The sequence below is a fragment of the Pelodiscus sinensis genome, chromosome 24, assembly GCF_049634645.1.
Source record: "Pelodiscus sinensis isolate JC-2024 chromosome 24, ASM4963464v1, whole genome shotgun sequence".
Lineage (NCBI taxonomy): Eukaryota > Metazoa > Chordata > Testudines > Trionychidae > Pelodiscus > Pelodiscus sinensis.
This window is the reverse complement of record NC_134734.1, coordinates 10,495,344-10,512,059: the sequence shown is the minus strand read 5'-3', so window position 1 is coordinate 10,512,059 and position 16,716 is coordinate 10,495,344. Positions and strand designations below refer to the sequence as shown.

Sequence of the window (16,716 nt, the reverse complement as noted above, 5' to 3'; positions counted from 1 at the left end):
CCAAAACCTCCAGCCACACCTGCCTGGTAAATTAAAGCACCAACCTTTCTCTCCTGCACCCCTTGCTGTTCAGTGGGGAATTCACAGCCTCTCTAACTCAGCAGCACAGCCTTGTATAAAAGTGGCTGCTGGGTAGAACCACCAAATCTGTCAGAACTGGCAGTGCATGGGGTTATCCCAGTCCCATGGAGCCCAACCTCTTCCTTCCCTGTTTCTTATATCCCTCCTTTCCACCATGTCCTGCTACCAAGGTCTCCCCAGCAGGAACTATAACTCCCAGAATCCCTGTTTCCAAGGGGGGAGGCGGGGAAGAAATAAGGACAAAGCCGGACTTAAAGGGCCAGTAAGCTACCTTGTCATGTGCATTTCAGGATAGGAGTGGCCTCAAGATTGGAGAGCCCATTTAAACCCCTTACCTGCCATGCCAAAGTAACTCAAGCTCCCTCCCACCCCCCGAACGGTATGTAGGGATGGCAGTTTGCCTGCTGCTGCCACTCAGTCCCTGCCCCCCTTGGCATGAGGCCCAGCTCACCTCTAACACATGCTCCTGCGAGGTCAGGGTGTTAACGATACGGATGTGCCGGGTTTTGGAAGCTAAAATCCCCACCTCATACTTGCTGTCCTTCCACCAGGGCAGCCCGAAATCATTTGCCCAGTCAGAGCAGGGAAGCTGGGGCGGGATGTGGATGAAGCGGCCCTGCGGGGTATAGTACTTGAGGCAGCCAGTCAGTGGATCCACGTGGGTCTGGATCTGAAAGGCAGGTGACTCCATTACCAGGGCTAAGGGAGGAATCTGTCTGGATCCCTGCCACTGGCCACTGCTCCCTCGGTTGGTCAATGTGTTAGTGTCAGACCAGAACTGCACCCTTGCTTAAAGCTGTTGGGCCTGCTAAGTGTGGTAAACGGAAGGAGCAATTAAATACTCACTTTGTGCAGTGAGAGCTGACTATGAAGCCACCAATCCTTGAGTGCTGAGGGAAACAGGGATATGATTGACTGCAGATGTGCCTGTGCAGGGATGAGGAAGAAAGCTAGGGGTGCCACGCTGAAGGAATCTTTGGGGCACAGGACTGGCTGGACAGACAAAATTTGCAGACTTCTGAGCCAGGAAACTGCCAGCTGTTTTTCCCCAGAAAACAACACTGTGCTACATTCACTGCTTGCACTTCTTGTAGCATCCAATCGAAACAACCCTGAACATTTGCTCATGGCTCGGTGGGGAGGGGGAGAGGTGGTCTCAATACCTGACTAGATCAGCTGGTCCCAATCCCCACCGAAAACAAAGGAAGGATCCCAATCTCCTACTCCCCCAAGAAGAGCCACAACAGAAGCATGAGTGTGGGGCAAAGGGGAAGGAAAACTGCCACCCTCCCCTACTAAGGCCTGAAACCCCAAGAGCTGCAGATCAGGACCCCACTGGGAGGTCCACGAGCTTGTAGCCAGCCCCTTAGGGAGCAAGCCAATTCCACCCTGGGAGATGGGAAGGGGAAACCTGGGGAGAGCAGTAAGACTGAGAGGGAAAGTTTCCATCCCAGGATGGAGCAGATGGTGACAAGGACAGCTGGTCCTAACCTCCCACCTCCCACTGCAAGAGAGTTCTGCATCCAGCTGGGCAATTCCCTGAAAGACATCTAGAGACAAGAAAGGACAGAATAAATTTAACCATTAGTGTGAAGCCAGTAGGGTGGACCAGGGTCAATGTTCCCTTTACTCTTTTCCATCCATGTGTGGATTTTTCTCATCCATGTGTGAAATAATTTTATGTGCACCAAGGCATGTGTAGATGTGCACCACCAGAACAAACAGAAAACCTAGCTCTGGAAACTTTGCTAATCAGATGGGCAGCATTTCAATCTCTTCTGAGCAACTGCACAAGTGCACAGCTTATAGGGAATGCTGACCAGGGTGGATGGTTATCCAGGGATCCCTTGCCCAGGGCTGAAATGTAGCCATCCCAGAGACAGGATGGCTGGATAGAGAGGGACCCCTCACCCATTACTGAGAGGCAGTCCACCTGTGGCGCAGGGCGCTAAGATGGGATGGGCCAGCCGATTACACAGGGATACCTCATCTAGCACCAATATGCAGTCACCTCTGGGACGGGGCCCAACTGCTGTTAAAACACTTCACAATAGTTTTGGACACGCAGGGTGCGTCTAGACTGACAAAATTTTGTGCAAAAGCAGCTGCTTTTGTGCAAAATCTTGCCGCCTGTCTACACTGACCGCGAGTATTTGTGCAAGAACACTGACTTTGTACTGTACAAAATCAGTGGTTCTTGAGCAAATACTCCGACACTCCCGCTCAGGGATAAGCCCTCTTGCGCAAGTATTCTTGCGCAAGAGGGCCAGTGTAGACAGCCAAGTTAATTTCTTGTGCAAGAAAGCCCGATGGCTAAAATGGCCATTGGAGCTTTCTTGTGCAAGAGAGCGTTTACACTGGCACGGATGCTTTTGTGCAAAAGCACATGCCAGTATAGATGCTCTTTTGCGCAAATACTTTTAACGGAAAAACTTTTCCGTTAAAAGTATTTGCGCAAATTCGTGCCGGTCTAGACGCAGCCAAAGTGAAAGAGAACCCTGCCCCCGTTTCAGACATCTGAGGTGGCGCCTGGGGACTGGAGTCACCACTGGCTCTCTGTAATGATCTCACACGCTGCCAGTTCTCACGTCTTTGGTCTTGGGGTTGAACCAGTGGCTAATGTCCTTTCCAGCGGCTTCCAAGATGGGTCTCAACAAGACGTCCCCTGGGGGAGACAAAGGCAGAAAGGAGACCAAGGGTCAGACAGGGCAGAAAGGAGGAGAGGGCACTCTTGGTGAGGGGCAAGAGGGGGAGGCTTTGCCAGGCTTGTGTGGACGGGTGGGGTGCAGCAGAGGGGAGCACGGAGAAGTGCTGCAGGGCTCTTGTGACTTGCGCTGTACAGAGGGTGGGCTCAGGTCAGGCTGTGGGGCAAGGAAAGCCTGTGGGGGTCCTGGGGGGGGGGGGTGCCGCAGCGCAGGTGCGTGAGGCCCAGGCGGCTATGAGGGCGGCGTGAGGATGGTGCCTGAGGGAGCCGGGAGACACCGCAGTGCACTGGGGGACATTGCGGGGGTGTGCGGGGAGACGCGCGGTGCATTGTGGGAACGGACCCTTGTACTGCCGGGCCAGCGGGCTCAGGTCCCACACGCGGCCGAGGAAGGAGACCCAGAGCTGCCCGGGCCGCGTCTGCGCAGCCACTTCCCGCGGCGTGAAGTAGCGGCGCTGGAAATTCTCCATCCCGCCGCGCTGCCATGGCAACCGCCCAGCGCGGGGCCTGGCGGGACCGGAACTCCCTGCCGCGCTGCCAGGGCTCGCGTGACGCCACGTCTTGCGGGGGCTGCCGGGTAACCGACCCTTCCGCCCCGCGTTGCTCTCGCGAGATCCGGACGGGGGCGGGGCGCGGATGGCGGCGCCGGCTGGGCAGCGCGAGGAGAACGGGAGCTGCGGCGGAGGGGTAGCGAGCCCCGCGGTGCGAGGGGGGGCGGGGCCACGGGCAGCGGAGGCGGGGCCAGGAGGGCAGTGGGGGCGGGGGCGGGGCCAGGAGGGCAGGAGGCAGCGGGCAAGCTATGGCGATGGCAGGGCCTACGGGCCCCACGTGGGGTCTCAGGTCCCTGCCCTGAGCTCTGCTTCGCCCTCAGGACTCGGACGGGGAGGTGCCCGACTCCCCCTACGCCCACGCCCGCCACAAGCTGGAGACGCTGCTCAACCGGAACATGCGCATCCGCATGACGGACGGACGGACGCTCGTCGGCTGCTTCCTCTGCACCGACCGCGACTGCAATGTCATCCTGGGCTCTGCGCAGGAATATCTCAAAGCCACGGGTGCGCTGCTGATTCGGGGCTGGGCGTAGGGGCTTGGGCAGTCAGAGCAGGGGTCTGGGAGCCAGGACTCCTGGGGTCTCTCCTCAGCTCTGGGAGCTGGTGGTTAGTCCCCTCGGCGCATGCCTCAGTTTCCCCTCTCTGAAGCCGCATGGATGCTCATTGGGACATTGGTGCCTTACAGCTCATTCCCCGGGGGAGGGGCCAGCTGGTGTGGAGGCATTGACTCTCTGACCCCACCTCCCTCCTCTCACCCACAGACTCCTTTGCGGCCAGCGAGCCCCGTGTGCTGGGCTTGGCCATGGTACCTGGCCACCACATTGTCTCAATCGAGGTGGAGCTGGAGAGCCTGGGAAGCCCCCAGTACCTGTGAGATGGGACTGCCGGGGACAGGATGCACCCAGTGGATGGACCACACTGCTTCTTTGCCAAAGGACATGCCTGCGGGGTGCTGCTGGGACTCATTCTGTCCATTAAAACCCATGGGGAACCCAGTGGAGCAGCCATGGGCCTCGTTTATCCTGTGGGTCTCTGGGTCCCCGCCCAGCAATAAGCCAGATACCTTGGCACTGCCTGGGAATGACTGGGTCTTGTTCTCCCTCAAACCCTCCCCATCATCCTTATGTCTGGGCACCAGTAGTTGAGCCAGGGTTAGTATTAGGGGTTCCCTGCTGTTCTGAACACAAACACACCTAAAGTAACCTGCTTCCAAATCCTGACTCACTGCCCCTGCTAGCTCAGCCCTGGGCTCCCAGGCTGTCTACACACTGGGCCACTTATTCCGGAAAATCAGCCACTTTTCCGAAATAAGCTGCGAGCTGTCTACACTGGCCCTTGAATTTCCGGAAAAGCAACGACGCTCTACTGTACAAAATCAGCCGCTATTCCGGGAAAAACTATTCTGCTCCCGCTCGGGCATAAGTCCTTGTTCCGGAACACTGTTCCGGAAAAGGGCCAGTGTAGACAGCCCAGTAGTCTTTTCCGGAAAAAAAGCCCCGATCGCGAAAATGGCAATCGGGGCTCTTTTCCGGAAAAGCGCGTCTACATTGGCCACAGACGCTTTTCTGGAAAAAGGGCTTTTCCGGAAAAGCAGCCTGCCAATGTAGACACTCCTTTTCCGGAAAAACTGAAAACAGAATAGTATTCTGTTTTAAGCAGTTCCGGAAATTCATGCCAGTGTAGACACAGCCCCACAGCGTTGCTGGTGCCCCTCACTCCTGACTCGCAGCCCTTGCCAGCCCACTCCTGCCTCCTTGCTCCAGCTCTGCCAGTAGTTCTCACTCCTGATACACAGCTCCTGCCAGCCCATCCCTGCGCCCCCCCAACTTGCCAGTGCCCCCCACTTCCCATCTGCAGTCCCTTCTGATTTGATTTCCCTGCTTGCCCTCCTGTGAGCAGCACTGATAACCCGTCCCTGGCCAGTGCTGCTCCCCATGCAGGCAGGAGCTCTTGGGGACTCATCTGTGTAGCCTTGGGAGGAACCTGGCCCCCAGCCCAGCGCCTGCTGTTCCCATCAGCTCAGAACAATGGGCTGCTCTGTCCCCCTGCCCTGCGCTTCCCCTGCTGCAGGATGCAACCCAGGGGAGCTGCTTATCTTATCACCGTCTGCTTCCCCTGTTCACAGCGGGTGACGCCAGCGCTGGCCTATGCCTGCCGTGTGGCCCTGGCTCCCGACCTGTATTGTGGGGAGTGCAAACACGCACCCGCTCTGGGCGGGGCTGCCTGAGCCAGGACTCCTGGCTCCTCTCTGCATCTGGAAGTGGGGGCTGGTGGGTCAGAGCAGGGGGGCTGGGAGTCAGGATTCCTGGGTTGTCTCCCTGGCCCTATCCTCCCCCCGTGCCTCACTTTCCTTGCATAGGACAGGGTAACTCTTGGTCCTACCCTCCCCCTTCTGCTGACAGATTCCCCATCACAGTGCCTGTCCCCTTCCCACACGGCGTGGGAGCAATGTGAAGGGGCAGAGCTGCACATCCCTGGGAGCCCTGTCCTCTGCGTGGTTCCTGGCCTCAACCCTAGCTCCCAGGCCCTGCCTCTGCACTTTCCCGTTGTGGAAAACTTGAGCTTGTTTCCCTGGCGGGTATTTGCCCTGGAGCCAGGCCAGCCCTAAGCTGGCCAAAGCGGAAAGGCGAGTGGGGGGTCACAGAACAGCCGTGCTGGGAGCAAGCAAAACACCTACTGCCCTGTGGGCTGGCGGGGGGAGAGAAGGAAACAAGTCTGCGGAGCTGAGTAGCAGCAGGATCAGGACTATGTGGCCAGGTCCAGGTGGTGCCTAGCATAACAGGTCCTGTCTCCAGCAAGGGATCTGGGCAGCCCCAGGCACAGTGAGATTTCAGGGGCATTTCCTTGTCCCATCCATTTCAACCAAAGTGCCAAGTGTGAGGAAACTGTGGTCCTGGCCTAAGGGAATCTGTCAGCAGAGCAAAAATCCTGTGGAGGAGAGTTCCGCGGGCCCAGGTCTGCCTCAGCCAGGAGCTGGCAGCAGTGTCTGAAACAGCTCCGACCTGCCTGTTGTGAGGAGCCCCCTCAGCACTGTCCTTCCGTCCTTGCATCCCATGGCTGGGAACAAGGGAGAGGCATGAACTCCTCCCCTGAGTGACAAACTTTATGGGAGGGGAGCGATACGGGAATTAATGCAATGGACAGAAAATGATTTTTATTTATATTAAAATGAGCGCCCCCATAACCTACCCAAGACCCACAACCCCCCTAGATTCCTTTTCCAACCCCAACTTCCCCAATGCAGACCCTCCCCCAAACCAACCTCCCCTTAGTACCCACCCCATGCCACATCCTTTCCCCCAAGCAGGCAGAACCAGGGGGTGACCCCCCCCCCCCCCGACAGCAGGAATTCGCCTGCTCCAGTCGCTTTTCAAGCTGTTGGCACCAAGGGGGCCCTAGAGTCAGTGTCTTTTGGGGCATGCCTTGTTTACTGTGGGGGCATTGACTGAAGGCTGCCCCCTGGTTTACTCTAGGCCCCCCTCATACCCAGATCTTGTCCCCCTGGGTGGGCATGCGAGAGCAGCACCAGCCAGCCTGGTGGTAGTGACTGGCAGGTAGATTCCTGTAGACGGCCAGACTGTAGGGCAGCAGGCAGTAGCCCAGCTGCAGCCGCCGAGCCAGCCGGCAGAAGGCGGCCAAGCCAAGCACCAGGAGTGGCAGGAGCAGTGTGAAGCCAAGGACCAGCAGGGCCGTGGAGCCAGCGTCGTGCAGATGGGCCTTGCACGGGGCCACCTGGGCATGTAGAAACTGCAGGCAAAAGGAGAGTGTCAGTGTGTGTGTGACAGCTGTGCAACCAGCTTATGTGCAAACAAGGCCTGGGCTAGCCACTGAGCACTTCAAGGCAGGCCACTGTGCCTATAGGCACACTTGAAGCAAGGGATTGACATATGAGCTTGCACACCTGCATGCAGATGAAGAGTGCCCCTTTGTACACACGTGTAAACTGGCTTGCATATCGGCAGCAGACCCACCCATGCTCTGGGCACCATGCATGTAAAGGGATGCTTGGACTGTGCCACCACGGCCCCAACAGCCACACGTCTATGTAAATGGGCACAAATTGCAGATCACCCAATTGGTGTGCTGGGCTGAAGGGGGGGGGGAGTGCGGCCCCTACCCAGCTCCCTTTACCAAATGCCTGCGTGGGCTCGGGCTCTGCACTCCGCCCCCAGATCAGTCAGGAGTGATCAATGCGGCACCAGGAGGAGACGGCTGTGCTGGGACATGCTGCCCTGACCCCCTTGGGGTTATCAGCCAGAACCAGACCCCCAGGCCTGCATTTCCTCAGTTGTCAGGGGGAAATCTGTATGGGGGAAGGGAACAGCAGGATGCCTGGGTTCTCTCCATGGCTCTGGGGGAGAAGTGGGGGCTGGTAGAGCAGGGGGGGACTGGGAGCCAGGACTCCTGGGGATTTGTTCCTTGTCGCTAAAGACAATCCCCCCTCCCCGCCACACACACACACACACACCCTCTGCATTTCAGCTGAGGGACCCAGTCCCTTCCTCCATCCAATACCACCCCCCTCCACAACATTCCTGGAGATAAGGGAATTTAACATTCCAGCTGGGGGCCAGGGCTTGGAGGGGCTGGGCTAGCCAGCTCTGTCACTCCCTTCCCACCACAGCAGGTCCACCCAGCGCCTCCAGCAACCCCTGGGTAGTGGGGGGGCATATGTATAACAACTCCCCAGGGATCCAGCGCCCAGCCATCACCAGCATGTGCTCCCCCAGGTCCACCAGTGCCTCTCACTCCAGACCTGCAGCCCCTGCCTCCACACCCCCGTCTGCCCGTGCTCTCGCTCCTAACCCGGAGCCTCGGCTAGCCTGGCCCTGGGATCCCCCAGCTCTGCTGTGCCCCTCTCTCTGCGCCCGCAGCCCCCTGCAATGAAGCCTCCATCTGATTGGTGTCACTTTGGATCCGGTGCTCTGAGCCTGGAGGAGCCCAAACTCCAGGGAGCCAGTGGCTGAGGGGCTGGAATTGGGTTGTTCGGCTGCGGGGCTCTGCGTGTGGGGGGAGGGAGGCTGGGCCAGGCCCCCCGGGGGACAGGAGAGTATGGAGGAGGCATTAGTGGGGTGAGGTCACTGGGCCCCTTTCACTTGTGGGACTGGGGGGCACATGGGGCGGGAAAGGGAGCCCTAGCAGGCTGCAGGATCCGGGGAACAGAGGGGGCGAGGGGGTCTGCAGGGGCGTCCTGGAGGACTCAGAACACTGGACTCTCGGGGGCACAGAGGGGAGGGAGTCACGGGGGCTGGTGGGAGGTGCGGGCGCACTGGAAGTGGTCTCTGGGGACACGGGGTTTCGCGAGGGCAGGGGTCTCGGGAGCAAAGGGCGCTGAGGGGAGCACAGAGCGGGTGGGGGAGCTCTGCGGGTCTCTGGGAGGCTCACCTTGGAGTGGCAGAGGAAGCCCAGCCCCAGTGCGACGCCCGCGGGCAGCAGCGCGGCCGCGCAAAGCAGCGCGCAGAGTAACGCGCACAGCGCTGCGGCCAACAGGTTGTGCGCGCTCAGCAGCACCGCGCAGGCCAGACAATCCAGCGCCCCGCGCAGTTCCAGCGCCGCCTCGGGCTCCAGGTACGGGGGCGGCGGCACCGGGCTGGTCCCTTCAGTCCCGCCGGGCTCGTCCCGCCCGCTCGCCGCCGGGGAGACAGACATGATGGGGGGAGTCCGGCTGCGCCTCCTGCCCCCGGGGCGCACTGCGCGGGGGCTGCGCTGCTCTGCGTTTTATAGCGCCCGCGGGCCGCCCGGGCCCTTCCCCTCGCGTCTTCCCCGCCCCCTCCCCAGAACCCGTCAGGCTCCCCCCGGGGAGAGGTGTGGGAGGTGCGGCCTGGAACATGATGCGGGGGAGGGGGCTTCTTCCCCTCCCACCTTCCCCAGTGTCCAGAGCCCCCCCCCCCCCCCCGCAAAGGGGGGTGGGAGGAGAGCAGGAATTTGTCCTGCTCAGATTCCAAAGATGCCTTGAATTTATCTGCCTCCCTCCTTCCCGTCCCCCGCCTCCAGCCCTGGGCTCCCCCAGCTCTGCCGGTGCCCCTCACTCCCAGCCCCTGCCATACTAAAAATGACTGTGCTCAGGAAAAAGGATCTGCGCAGGAAAGCAGCTTGGGCGGGGGGCTCTGCCTCTGGCAATGGTGGGATGGGAGCAGTTACTGCTTCCATAATCCCAGGGTAGTTTCAGGTCAGAAGATCGGAGTTGACAGTCCCCTCTGACCACCCACCATATCCTCACCCTGTGTTTGTTGCCCCTCCCCACCTCCTCGCTCCACAGAGATCTGGGACCCTTTCTGCTGCCCAGCACTGCTCTCAGCAATGCCACAGACACTGATTAGCTTCTTCGGGAGTTTTGTCTGCAGCAGCGGATCAGCTCCCAGCACCTGAGCCACTGCCCACCACAGGCCACTGGGTCTGTCCCAGCTCCCTCTGCATCAAGCCCATGACTCAGGTTTGGCCAAGTGTTTGATTTGAAGCCACCAGATGATGAATCACTTCTCACCCCCATCACAACCCGGATCAGTCCAAGGGCTTATCACCTGGGACTTGGCGTGCCAATAATGAAACCTGCCATCGCTTCCCTGTCTCTTATGGCAGTGGTGCGCAACCTTTTTTCAACCATGACCCCCACGGCGGGGCCTGGCTGTCGTCAGCCACATGGCGCAGTGACCCCCCAGGAAGACATCCATGACCCCCTTTGGGGGCGTGACCCACGGGTTGCGCACCACTGTCTTACGGAACAAAAAGCAAGGAGGCCTTTTCTGTATCTCTGTGAGTTAATTTAATCTTTTTTACATTTACAAAATAACATTTTTTTCCTTTGTCGCCTTACAGTACAGTATAATCCAGGAGGACCCAGACTTCCGCTTGTTTCGTTTCAGTGTGTTGGTGAATTGGAAAAAGTGCAGGTGAGATGCTGTGATAGGACGGGGAGGGGGTATTTTCTACAAAGGTTGAGGGAAAGGGAGAAGATTCCTCAAAAGGAAATGAAGTCCCGATCGCACAGTGAGCCGTGGAATTCAGCACCATGAAAAGAGGTGAAAGACCAACAAAAAGATCCCATCTTACAATGCCGAGAATGGGCCAAGACTGACAATGAAAACCCAAAAAAACAAAACCAATGAAAAAATTCCGGCGAGAAACAGACAAATACGATTAAAAAATAACAAACATTAAAAAAAAACAACCCCCAAATGCTAAAATCAACCCCCAAGAGCGACCAATAAATAGAAAAATCATTATAAAAATGACATATAAATAAAAAAAAGAAAACAACAACAGAGGACAATTTACAAATTGCAAAATTCTGAGGCCTGGAGGTAAAAAAAAAAAAATTAAAAAGCACCTGACATGTTTCTGGTTTAAAAACAAGGGAGAAGTGGAAAGGCGAAGCCTGGCAGGCGGAGGGGAGGGGGAGTTAAGGCAGATATCTGTCCTGCTGTCCTGGCTCAGCTTCTGTGGATGACCTGAGAGGAAGTGTAAAACACAGCCTTGATCGTGCAAAACGCTTAACCCAGGGGAAAGCAGCTCCCGGAGGCAGGGTTCCCGCAAAGCCCTGCACATGGGGCTGGAATCTGAGCACGGTTCCTCGCTCCCCCTTTGCACCATCGTTTGCACAATCGCAGGCACAAGCCGGCGGGAATTGGCTCCTTCACATGAGTTCAGAAGAAAAATGAGCCAGGAATACATTGAATCAAAAGACCCCCAAAACCAAACCAGCCAGGATTGAAGAAAGCAAAGAATAGCAAGAATCAAACCACACACGCGCACACAAACCGCCCGCCCCGCGACAATATATATATAAACCAATGTACAATCTCCCACCGCCACAAACGCACACAGAGGAAACAAAGGGAAATTCCTGTGTAAAAAACCCGTATTTTTGTTGGTTTTTTGTTTGTTTTTTTGCTTAATTTGCTGACAAGAAAAATGTAAAAAGACGACAAAAAAATAACCCCAATCCCTGTTTCCCACTGCTGCCTGTTTCTCCCACTCCCTCCCTCCCACCCCGCTTCTGCAAAACAAAAGAGTTAATGCTCTGTCGCCAAAGAGAGATTGTGGCTGAGCTCCAGAGTCCGCGTTTTCCTGCATACGGCCGATCTCCTGTCCCTGGTTGAAGGCCAGCTGCGGCACGTGTGCGCCAGGGAATCACCCGGAGGGATCTGCCAGCCCCACTGAGCTGCTCAGAATCCATGGTTCTCCGTTTCCCATCTCATGGATGTTGACTTTTTTGTGGTTTGTATTATTTTCCAAAAAAAATAAAAAATAAAAAAATAAAATAAAATTAAAGTTTCCCTGTCCCCCCCCAGGTCATTTTCAAGAATAAATTAAAAAGTTCATTTGAGTTTCTGTATTCACAGGCTGCTTGCGGATTGGCTCCTTGGGTCGTACAGACGATTGGCTGCTTCTGGGGCCCTGCCCCCTCCCCCTTGTTTCAACAGCAAAGCTGATTGGGCCGGAGTGGTTCCGGTGTAAACAAGAGCTTGTCTGCAATTGGCCACTGGGACGGGCGGTGCCAAGATGTCCCCTTCTTCCCCCAGCGGAGCAGGTGGGTGCAGGAGAAGGGGGAGCTTATTCCTGTCTCTGCCCAGGAACTGCCTGGGCCAGCACTGGCTCATCTGGAGCTGGGGGATCCAGCCTGTGGCAGAAGGAAAGAAAGGGTTAATGGAACCCAGGAATCCTGTGGGATGGAGCCAGACTTCTCATACCTTCCCTCTATGCTTACTCTGGAGGGAAATCTGCACCACTGCACACCTGCAGAATTTGTCCCTGTCCCCCTGCAAAAATACATTCTGCAGAAAGGTGCTGCAATATCCCTTTCACCACCAGGGGCTACTCCCTGCAACACAGCACAGCTAGCCAGGGCAGCATGCCCTCTGCTGAGCCCCCACCCCACAGCACCTCCTAGTGCCACCCCCAAGCTGCACTGTGGGGCCAACCCTGCCTGCCACAGAAGACCACCCCCTGCTCAGCCCCCACCTCACTTCCTGCCCTACAGCGCCCCCTAGCACCAGCCCTGGGGCCAGCCCTGCCTGTCAGGGAAAAGCGACTCCTGCTGAGCCCCCGCCTCTCACCAGGGTGAAGTTGTCGTAGATCTGCATCAGCTCCTCCGTCTTGTACTGCTCCAGTACGACCACGCCGTGCAGGGCGACGCTGCGCTGGCGGGCACAGTCCTCACAGTGCACCAGGTACGTATTCTTGCTGCCGTTCTCGCTCGTCACAAACAGGATATTGAACACCTCCACCTGCAGGGGCAGGACAGGCAGGCATGAGCTCCCCCTACTGGCTGCACCGCCCCTGATGGACGGGGGAGGGGAGAGGCGTGGCACTAGGCATCCATCCTAAGGGAAACTGGGGGCAGGGTAGAGCAAAAAAATGGCATCCAGGTGTCCTGGCTCCCTGCGCCGCCCACCTCTGCTCCTGAGCTGTGCCCACAAAAGCTCATGATTCCATCTCCATGTTTTGTTAGTCTTTAAAGTGCTACCAGACTATTTGTTGTTTTTTACATTTCTCCCAGAGCCAGGGAGAGAACTCAGGAGTTCTGTCTGCCCAACCCTCCCAACTTTTGCTGCGTTAATGATTGTGCTAGATCCAGTCCACTAATCCCCGTCTCTCCAGAGTGCAGCGCCCCCACCTCCCAGACCTCAGCACAGGAGCCAGGGCCCAGGCTGGGTGGATCAGGATCACCGCAGTGATTGGGGTGTCAAGGAAAGAAGCATCAGGCACAGCATCAGGGGAGAAAGTTTTATTTATTCTTGTTGGAAAGGTGCTTTCACAGCCACCGCGGTTACAGCCACAGACCGAGGCCTCGCTCCCCTCCCAGAGCCGGGGAGAGAATCCAGGAGCCCTGGCTCCCAGTCCTTCCCCCTTCTGCTCTGTCCCATCAGCCCCCACTTGCCCTCCCACAGCCAGAGAAGAGAACCCAGGAGTCCTGGCTCCCAGCCTGCTGCTTTATCAGACATGAGACTGGGGTCGCACAGCGACAGCCCAGACGTTTCGCACATCGGTCCATTATTCGCCTGGATCAGGTCTTCGGAGCCCGAGTTTCTCCCTTGATGCTGAGGCTTGGCTGCCGCAAATGTCACCTGTCCTGGAGGGTCTCTCTGTGGTTCCCAGCAGGATGAGCCAAGTCACATAAGCCAGGCTACAAGTCAAGGGCCAGCCACTGCCTCTTCTCACCAATACAGTGGAGTGGCCAATGTGCCCACAGTGCTTGTTAGGTTGCTTTAAGACCATTTCCTTCTCTGGGCACTGAGCCCCAGATCCTCTTGGCTCTCTTGGGTGATGCCTCTTCACTAGCTTCCAGTTCTTCTGTGCTATGGTTAGTGGCTCCTCCATTTCCTCCCTGCACAGCCGAGGGGCTAATCCATTTTTGGCATGTGTTGCCAAACTGCTAACCTGTGCACACGGCAGCTTGCAGACCAGCTAACCCACTTTTGCCATGTGCTGCCAAATCACTAACCAATGTGCACAGTGGTTTGTTGAATGGCATGTGCCATGTGAAGCCAAATTGCTAACTTGTCTTCTCCCTGTATAGTGGAGCAGCTAATCCATTTCTGCTGTGCCTAGCCAAACCACTAACCCATCTGCAGCGCGATTTCCAGAGAGGATAATCCATTTCTGCCATGTTTTGCTGAGTCGTTAACTGTTCCCCATTCTGTGAGTCACTGATCCATTTAAACCCCATTTAGCCAGATCAGTAATCACTAGGTAATCTGCCAGAGCCCTGTAGCCAAGTCACCAATCCATTTACGCCACATGAATTCGCTGCTCCATCCACGATGCGTATAGATGCTTCGCTAATCCATGTTTGTCCCGTTTAGCCGAAGGACTAATCCGTTTTCGTCCATTTAGCTACACTGCTAATCCCACCATTTTGATGAGTTGCTGATCTCTCTGTCTGGTTTAGCGCAGTCTCTAATTCACATGTGCCTGCTTTAGCCAAATAGCTAGTCAGTCAAGGCTGTATTTCTTCAAGTCTCTAATCTGTCTGTGCTGTTAGGCTGAGCTGTTATCCATTTACACCACTCTTAGTGCAGCTGCGAATTCTTTTACACCTTATCTAGCCAAATATAATCCGTTTTCTCCCGTCAGATGAGCGACTAATCTCTAGTCCATCTTTTCCCCCTTAACACAAGTTGCTAAACCATTTTCTCCTCATTTCCAGAGACCACTAATTCATCTTCTTCCCATTTCACCGACACACTAATACTCTTTTCACCATCTTTAGCTAAGTCGTTGGTCCAGTTTTGCCCCATTTTTTCAAGTCCCTCTCTTCATGCCATTCGTTCATTTACACCACGATGTCTTCTCATCCAGTTGAACTGATGCTCTGTCTTCTCCTAAGATTTTGATCCGTCTCTTCCATTTTCAAAGGTGACCAGTTTCCAGCCACTTGTCCAGTGTCCAAAAATTGCATGCTGACCTTTTTTCTCTTTTAAACAAACCGCGTTTCATACTCACTGTTGCTGGCTTTTAGCCTGTTACGGACCCATCTCTTAGTGCGGTCGAGGGAGAAGCCACAACGAAATCCCAAACTGGATGTGGGACAGGAGGGATTTGACAGAGTAAAGCAAATCTCATGCACAGAGTTCAAAGTGGGACGCTGCCTCTCCCTACTGCCCAGAAAGGTGTTTTTTATTAACCGTGTCTTTTATTAACCATGAGCCCTGTCCAAACGGAATCCAAGTGGGGAGACTGTGAAGCAAAGATTCAGTTGGGTCTAAGCTGCAGCCACCTCTGGGGGAGGCGCAGCCAGACGGCAACTCTGTGCAACAGTTCAGGGACGGAGGATCCTGTCTCTGACTGAAGCTGCAGGTTGACGTTTTAGAAGCGGCAGGGACACCTTTGGGTACAAGTCAGGCCGGGTCACCAGCCCCTGAGGCCGGGGTTGGCTGTCTCAGCCAAAGAATGGGAAATGCAGCAGCACAACAGCCCCGAGGGCCCTGTTGAGGCTTCAGGGACAGCCCCAACACGGAGCTCCTACCCCACCACAGGGCAGCAGCTCCGGCCTGAGAAGGATCAGGGCTGTTGCGGGGGCTAGCATGGCTGTAGCTAGCAGCTGCAGTGCCCAGAGCCCCAACACTCACATCACACTCGTTACAGTAGTACGCCGGCTCGTCCTTCACCCGGCCCTGGTAGGCGATCTTCTTCCCTGAACGCACCAGGCTTGCCCGCAGCACCTGGCAGTGCTTGATGGACTGCATGAGGCAGTACCTGGAGGGAGAGACACAGGAAGTGAGCGAATGGGGCAAAGGAGGGAGAGACAGGGACAAGCACTCAGAGCAGGAGGATCCACAATAGTAGACGCTGCCTGGGACTGCAGAGAGCCCGAGCCTATTGCCCTGAGCAGGGGGAGGGAGGGGAAGCTGCTTGGTGCATCTCAATGGGGTGGTAACTCCCACTTCTATTGCTAGGGAAGCCTGGCCAACCCCACTAGCTGTCTAGTGTGGCCGGAGTGGGAGGGTGCCGCTGGCTTGAGATGTCCTGGCTGGAGGGTGGCAGACCACAGGACAGGGTCAGGGCCGGGGGTGGAGTCTTGGGGTGACACTCACTTGATCATCTTGTAGAGGTCGGGGTCACTGATCTTCACCGTCCGGGCGACGTTCCATGAGACGTGGATCATGGGCACGATGGACTTTACGTTCTTCACTTCGTTCCACTCGTAGCGCTCTAGGGCTAGCTGGTACTGATAGGCTGCAGAAAGTGGGGAGAGTGAAACAGTGGCAGGCAACCCTCCACCCCCAACACAGACACGGCCCTGGAAGGGACAGTCCCTGTGCCCCATTCCCTGCTCCCTAGCACCCTCTGGAGCCAGCAGTATCCATTCCTGCCACGTGGTGGCACCAAGCACAGAGAAAAAGTTTCTGGAAGGGAGCACTTGGGGTGGCAAAATGTGCTGGGGTCCTGCTGAGGGTCCTGGCCTGGGTGGGGAGGGGGGGCTCCAGCCTCCCTACCCCACAGCCACTCCACGGGAACCTCAGCCCCCTCTGCCGCCCTCATTCCCAGGCCCCATGGCCATCAATGTCTTAACCATTGAGGGATCAGATGTCCCATCCCCCTGCCTGGCTCCCCATGCCACAGCCCCCTTGGCTCCCCATGCCCTCAGCTCTCCCTCCTGGCTTCCCACGCCCTTGGCTCCCCATGTCCCAGCCTCCCCCAGGGCTGCCTCCCCCCGGCTCCTCAGGCCCCAGCACCCCAACCCCCCCCCCCATGGCTCCTCATGCCCCAGTGCCCCCGCCTGCCTCTCCGCTTCCTGACTCTGTGTCCTTACCCCCCCAGCTTCCCAGTCCCTCAAACCCTGGCTCCCTGTGCCGCAGCCCCCGGTTCTCCCGACTGTGATTCCCTGCACCCCAGTCCCTGGCTCCTCATGCCTCAGCCCCTCGACTCCCTGTGTCT

At 56.9% G+C, this 16,716-nt stretch overlaps 4 protein-coding genes across 17 annotated transcripts in view; 1 reads left to right on the top strand and 3 right to left on the bottom strand.

Annotated features, from left to right (window-relative positions):
- Positions 1 to 3,263, bottom strand: part of CYB5D1 (cytochrome b5 domain containing 1) — a 35,117-nt gene extending 31,854 nt beyond the window's left edge. For 2 of the 3 annotated variants that reach the window (XR_012897515.1, XM_075908101.1), the window contains exons 1-4: positions 3,129 to 3,263; positions 2,670 to 2,746; positions 928 to 1,008; positions 533 to 751 (exon numbers count right to left, since the gene is read on the bottom strand). Coding sequence is in view for 2 of the 3 variants with exons in the window: in XM_075908101.1 (XP_075764216.1) it covers positions 533 to 751; positions 928 to 1,008; positions 2,670 to 2,746; positions 3,129 to 3,255 (504 nt within the window). In the remaining variant the exon portion in view is untranslated. The remainder of the gene's footprint in view (positions 1 to 532; positions 752 to 927; positions 1,009 to 2,669; positions 2,747 to 3,128) is intronic. The other variant, XM_075908103.1, reaches the window with a different exon arrangement.
- Positions 3,223 to 4,331, top strand: NAA38 (N-alpha-acetyltransferase 38, NatC auxiliary subunit). 3 transcript variants are annotated; one of them, XM_075908105.1, is made up of 3 exons: positions 3,223 to 3,362; positions 3,657 to 3,840; positions 4,098 to 4,331. In XM_075908105.1, exons 1-3 carry the CDS (start codon positions 3,270 to 3,272, stop codon positions 4,208 to 4,210), a joined length of 390 nt encoding a protein of 129 aa, XP_075764220.1. In that variant the 5' UTR covers positions 3,223 to 3,269; the 3' UTR covers positions 4,211 to 4,331. The 3 variants fall into 3 exon arrangements, with proteins under 3 accessions (XP_075764220.1, XP_075764222.1, XP_075764221.1); XM_075908107.1 differs by lacking the exon at positions 3,223 to 3,362 and adding an exon at positions 3,367 to 3,472; XM_075908106.1 differs by lacking the exon at positions 3,223 to 3,362 and adding an exon at positions 3,373 to 3,487.
- A 2,139-nt stretch (positions 4,332 to 6,470) lies between these two features.
- Positions 6,471 to 9,061, bottom strand: TMEM88 (transmembrane protein 88). Its single transcript, XM_006116188.2, has 2 exons — positions 8,722 to 9,061; positions 6,471 to 7,083 (listed from the first exon to the last, which is right to left on the bottom strand). The coding sequence occupies exons 1-2, from the start codon at positions 8,983 to 8,985 to the stop codon at positions 6,817 to 6,819; spliced, it is 531 nt and encodes a 176-aa protein (XP_006116250.2). The 5' UTR covers positions 8,986 to 9,061; the 3' UTR covers positions 6,471 to 6,816.
- Positions 9,062 to 10,084: 1,023 nt separating this feature from the next.
- Positions 10,085 to 16,716, bottom strand: part of KDM6B (lysine demethylase 6B) — a 42,509-nt gene continuing 35,877 nt past the window's right edge. For 9 of the 10 annotated variants that reach the window (XM_075908090.1, XM_075908100.1, XM_075908091.1 and 6 more), the window contains 2 exons: positions 15,873 to 16,014; positions 12,421 to 15,534 (listed from right to left, as the gene is read on the bottom strand). In XM_075908090.1, the coding sequence (XP_075764205.1) occupies positions 15,177 to 15,534; positions 15,873 to 16,014 (500 nt within the window). In that variant the 3' untranslated portion in view covers positions 12,421 to 15,176. Of the gene's footprint in view, positions 11,957 to 12,392; positions 15,535 to 15,872; positions 16,015 to 16,716 lie in introns of those variants that run through there. The other variant, XM_075908099.1, reaches the window with a different exon arrangement.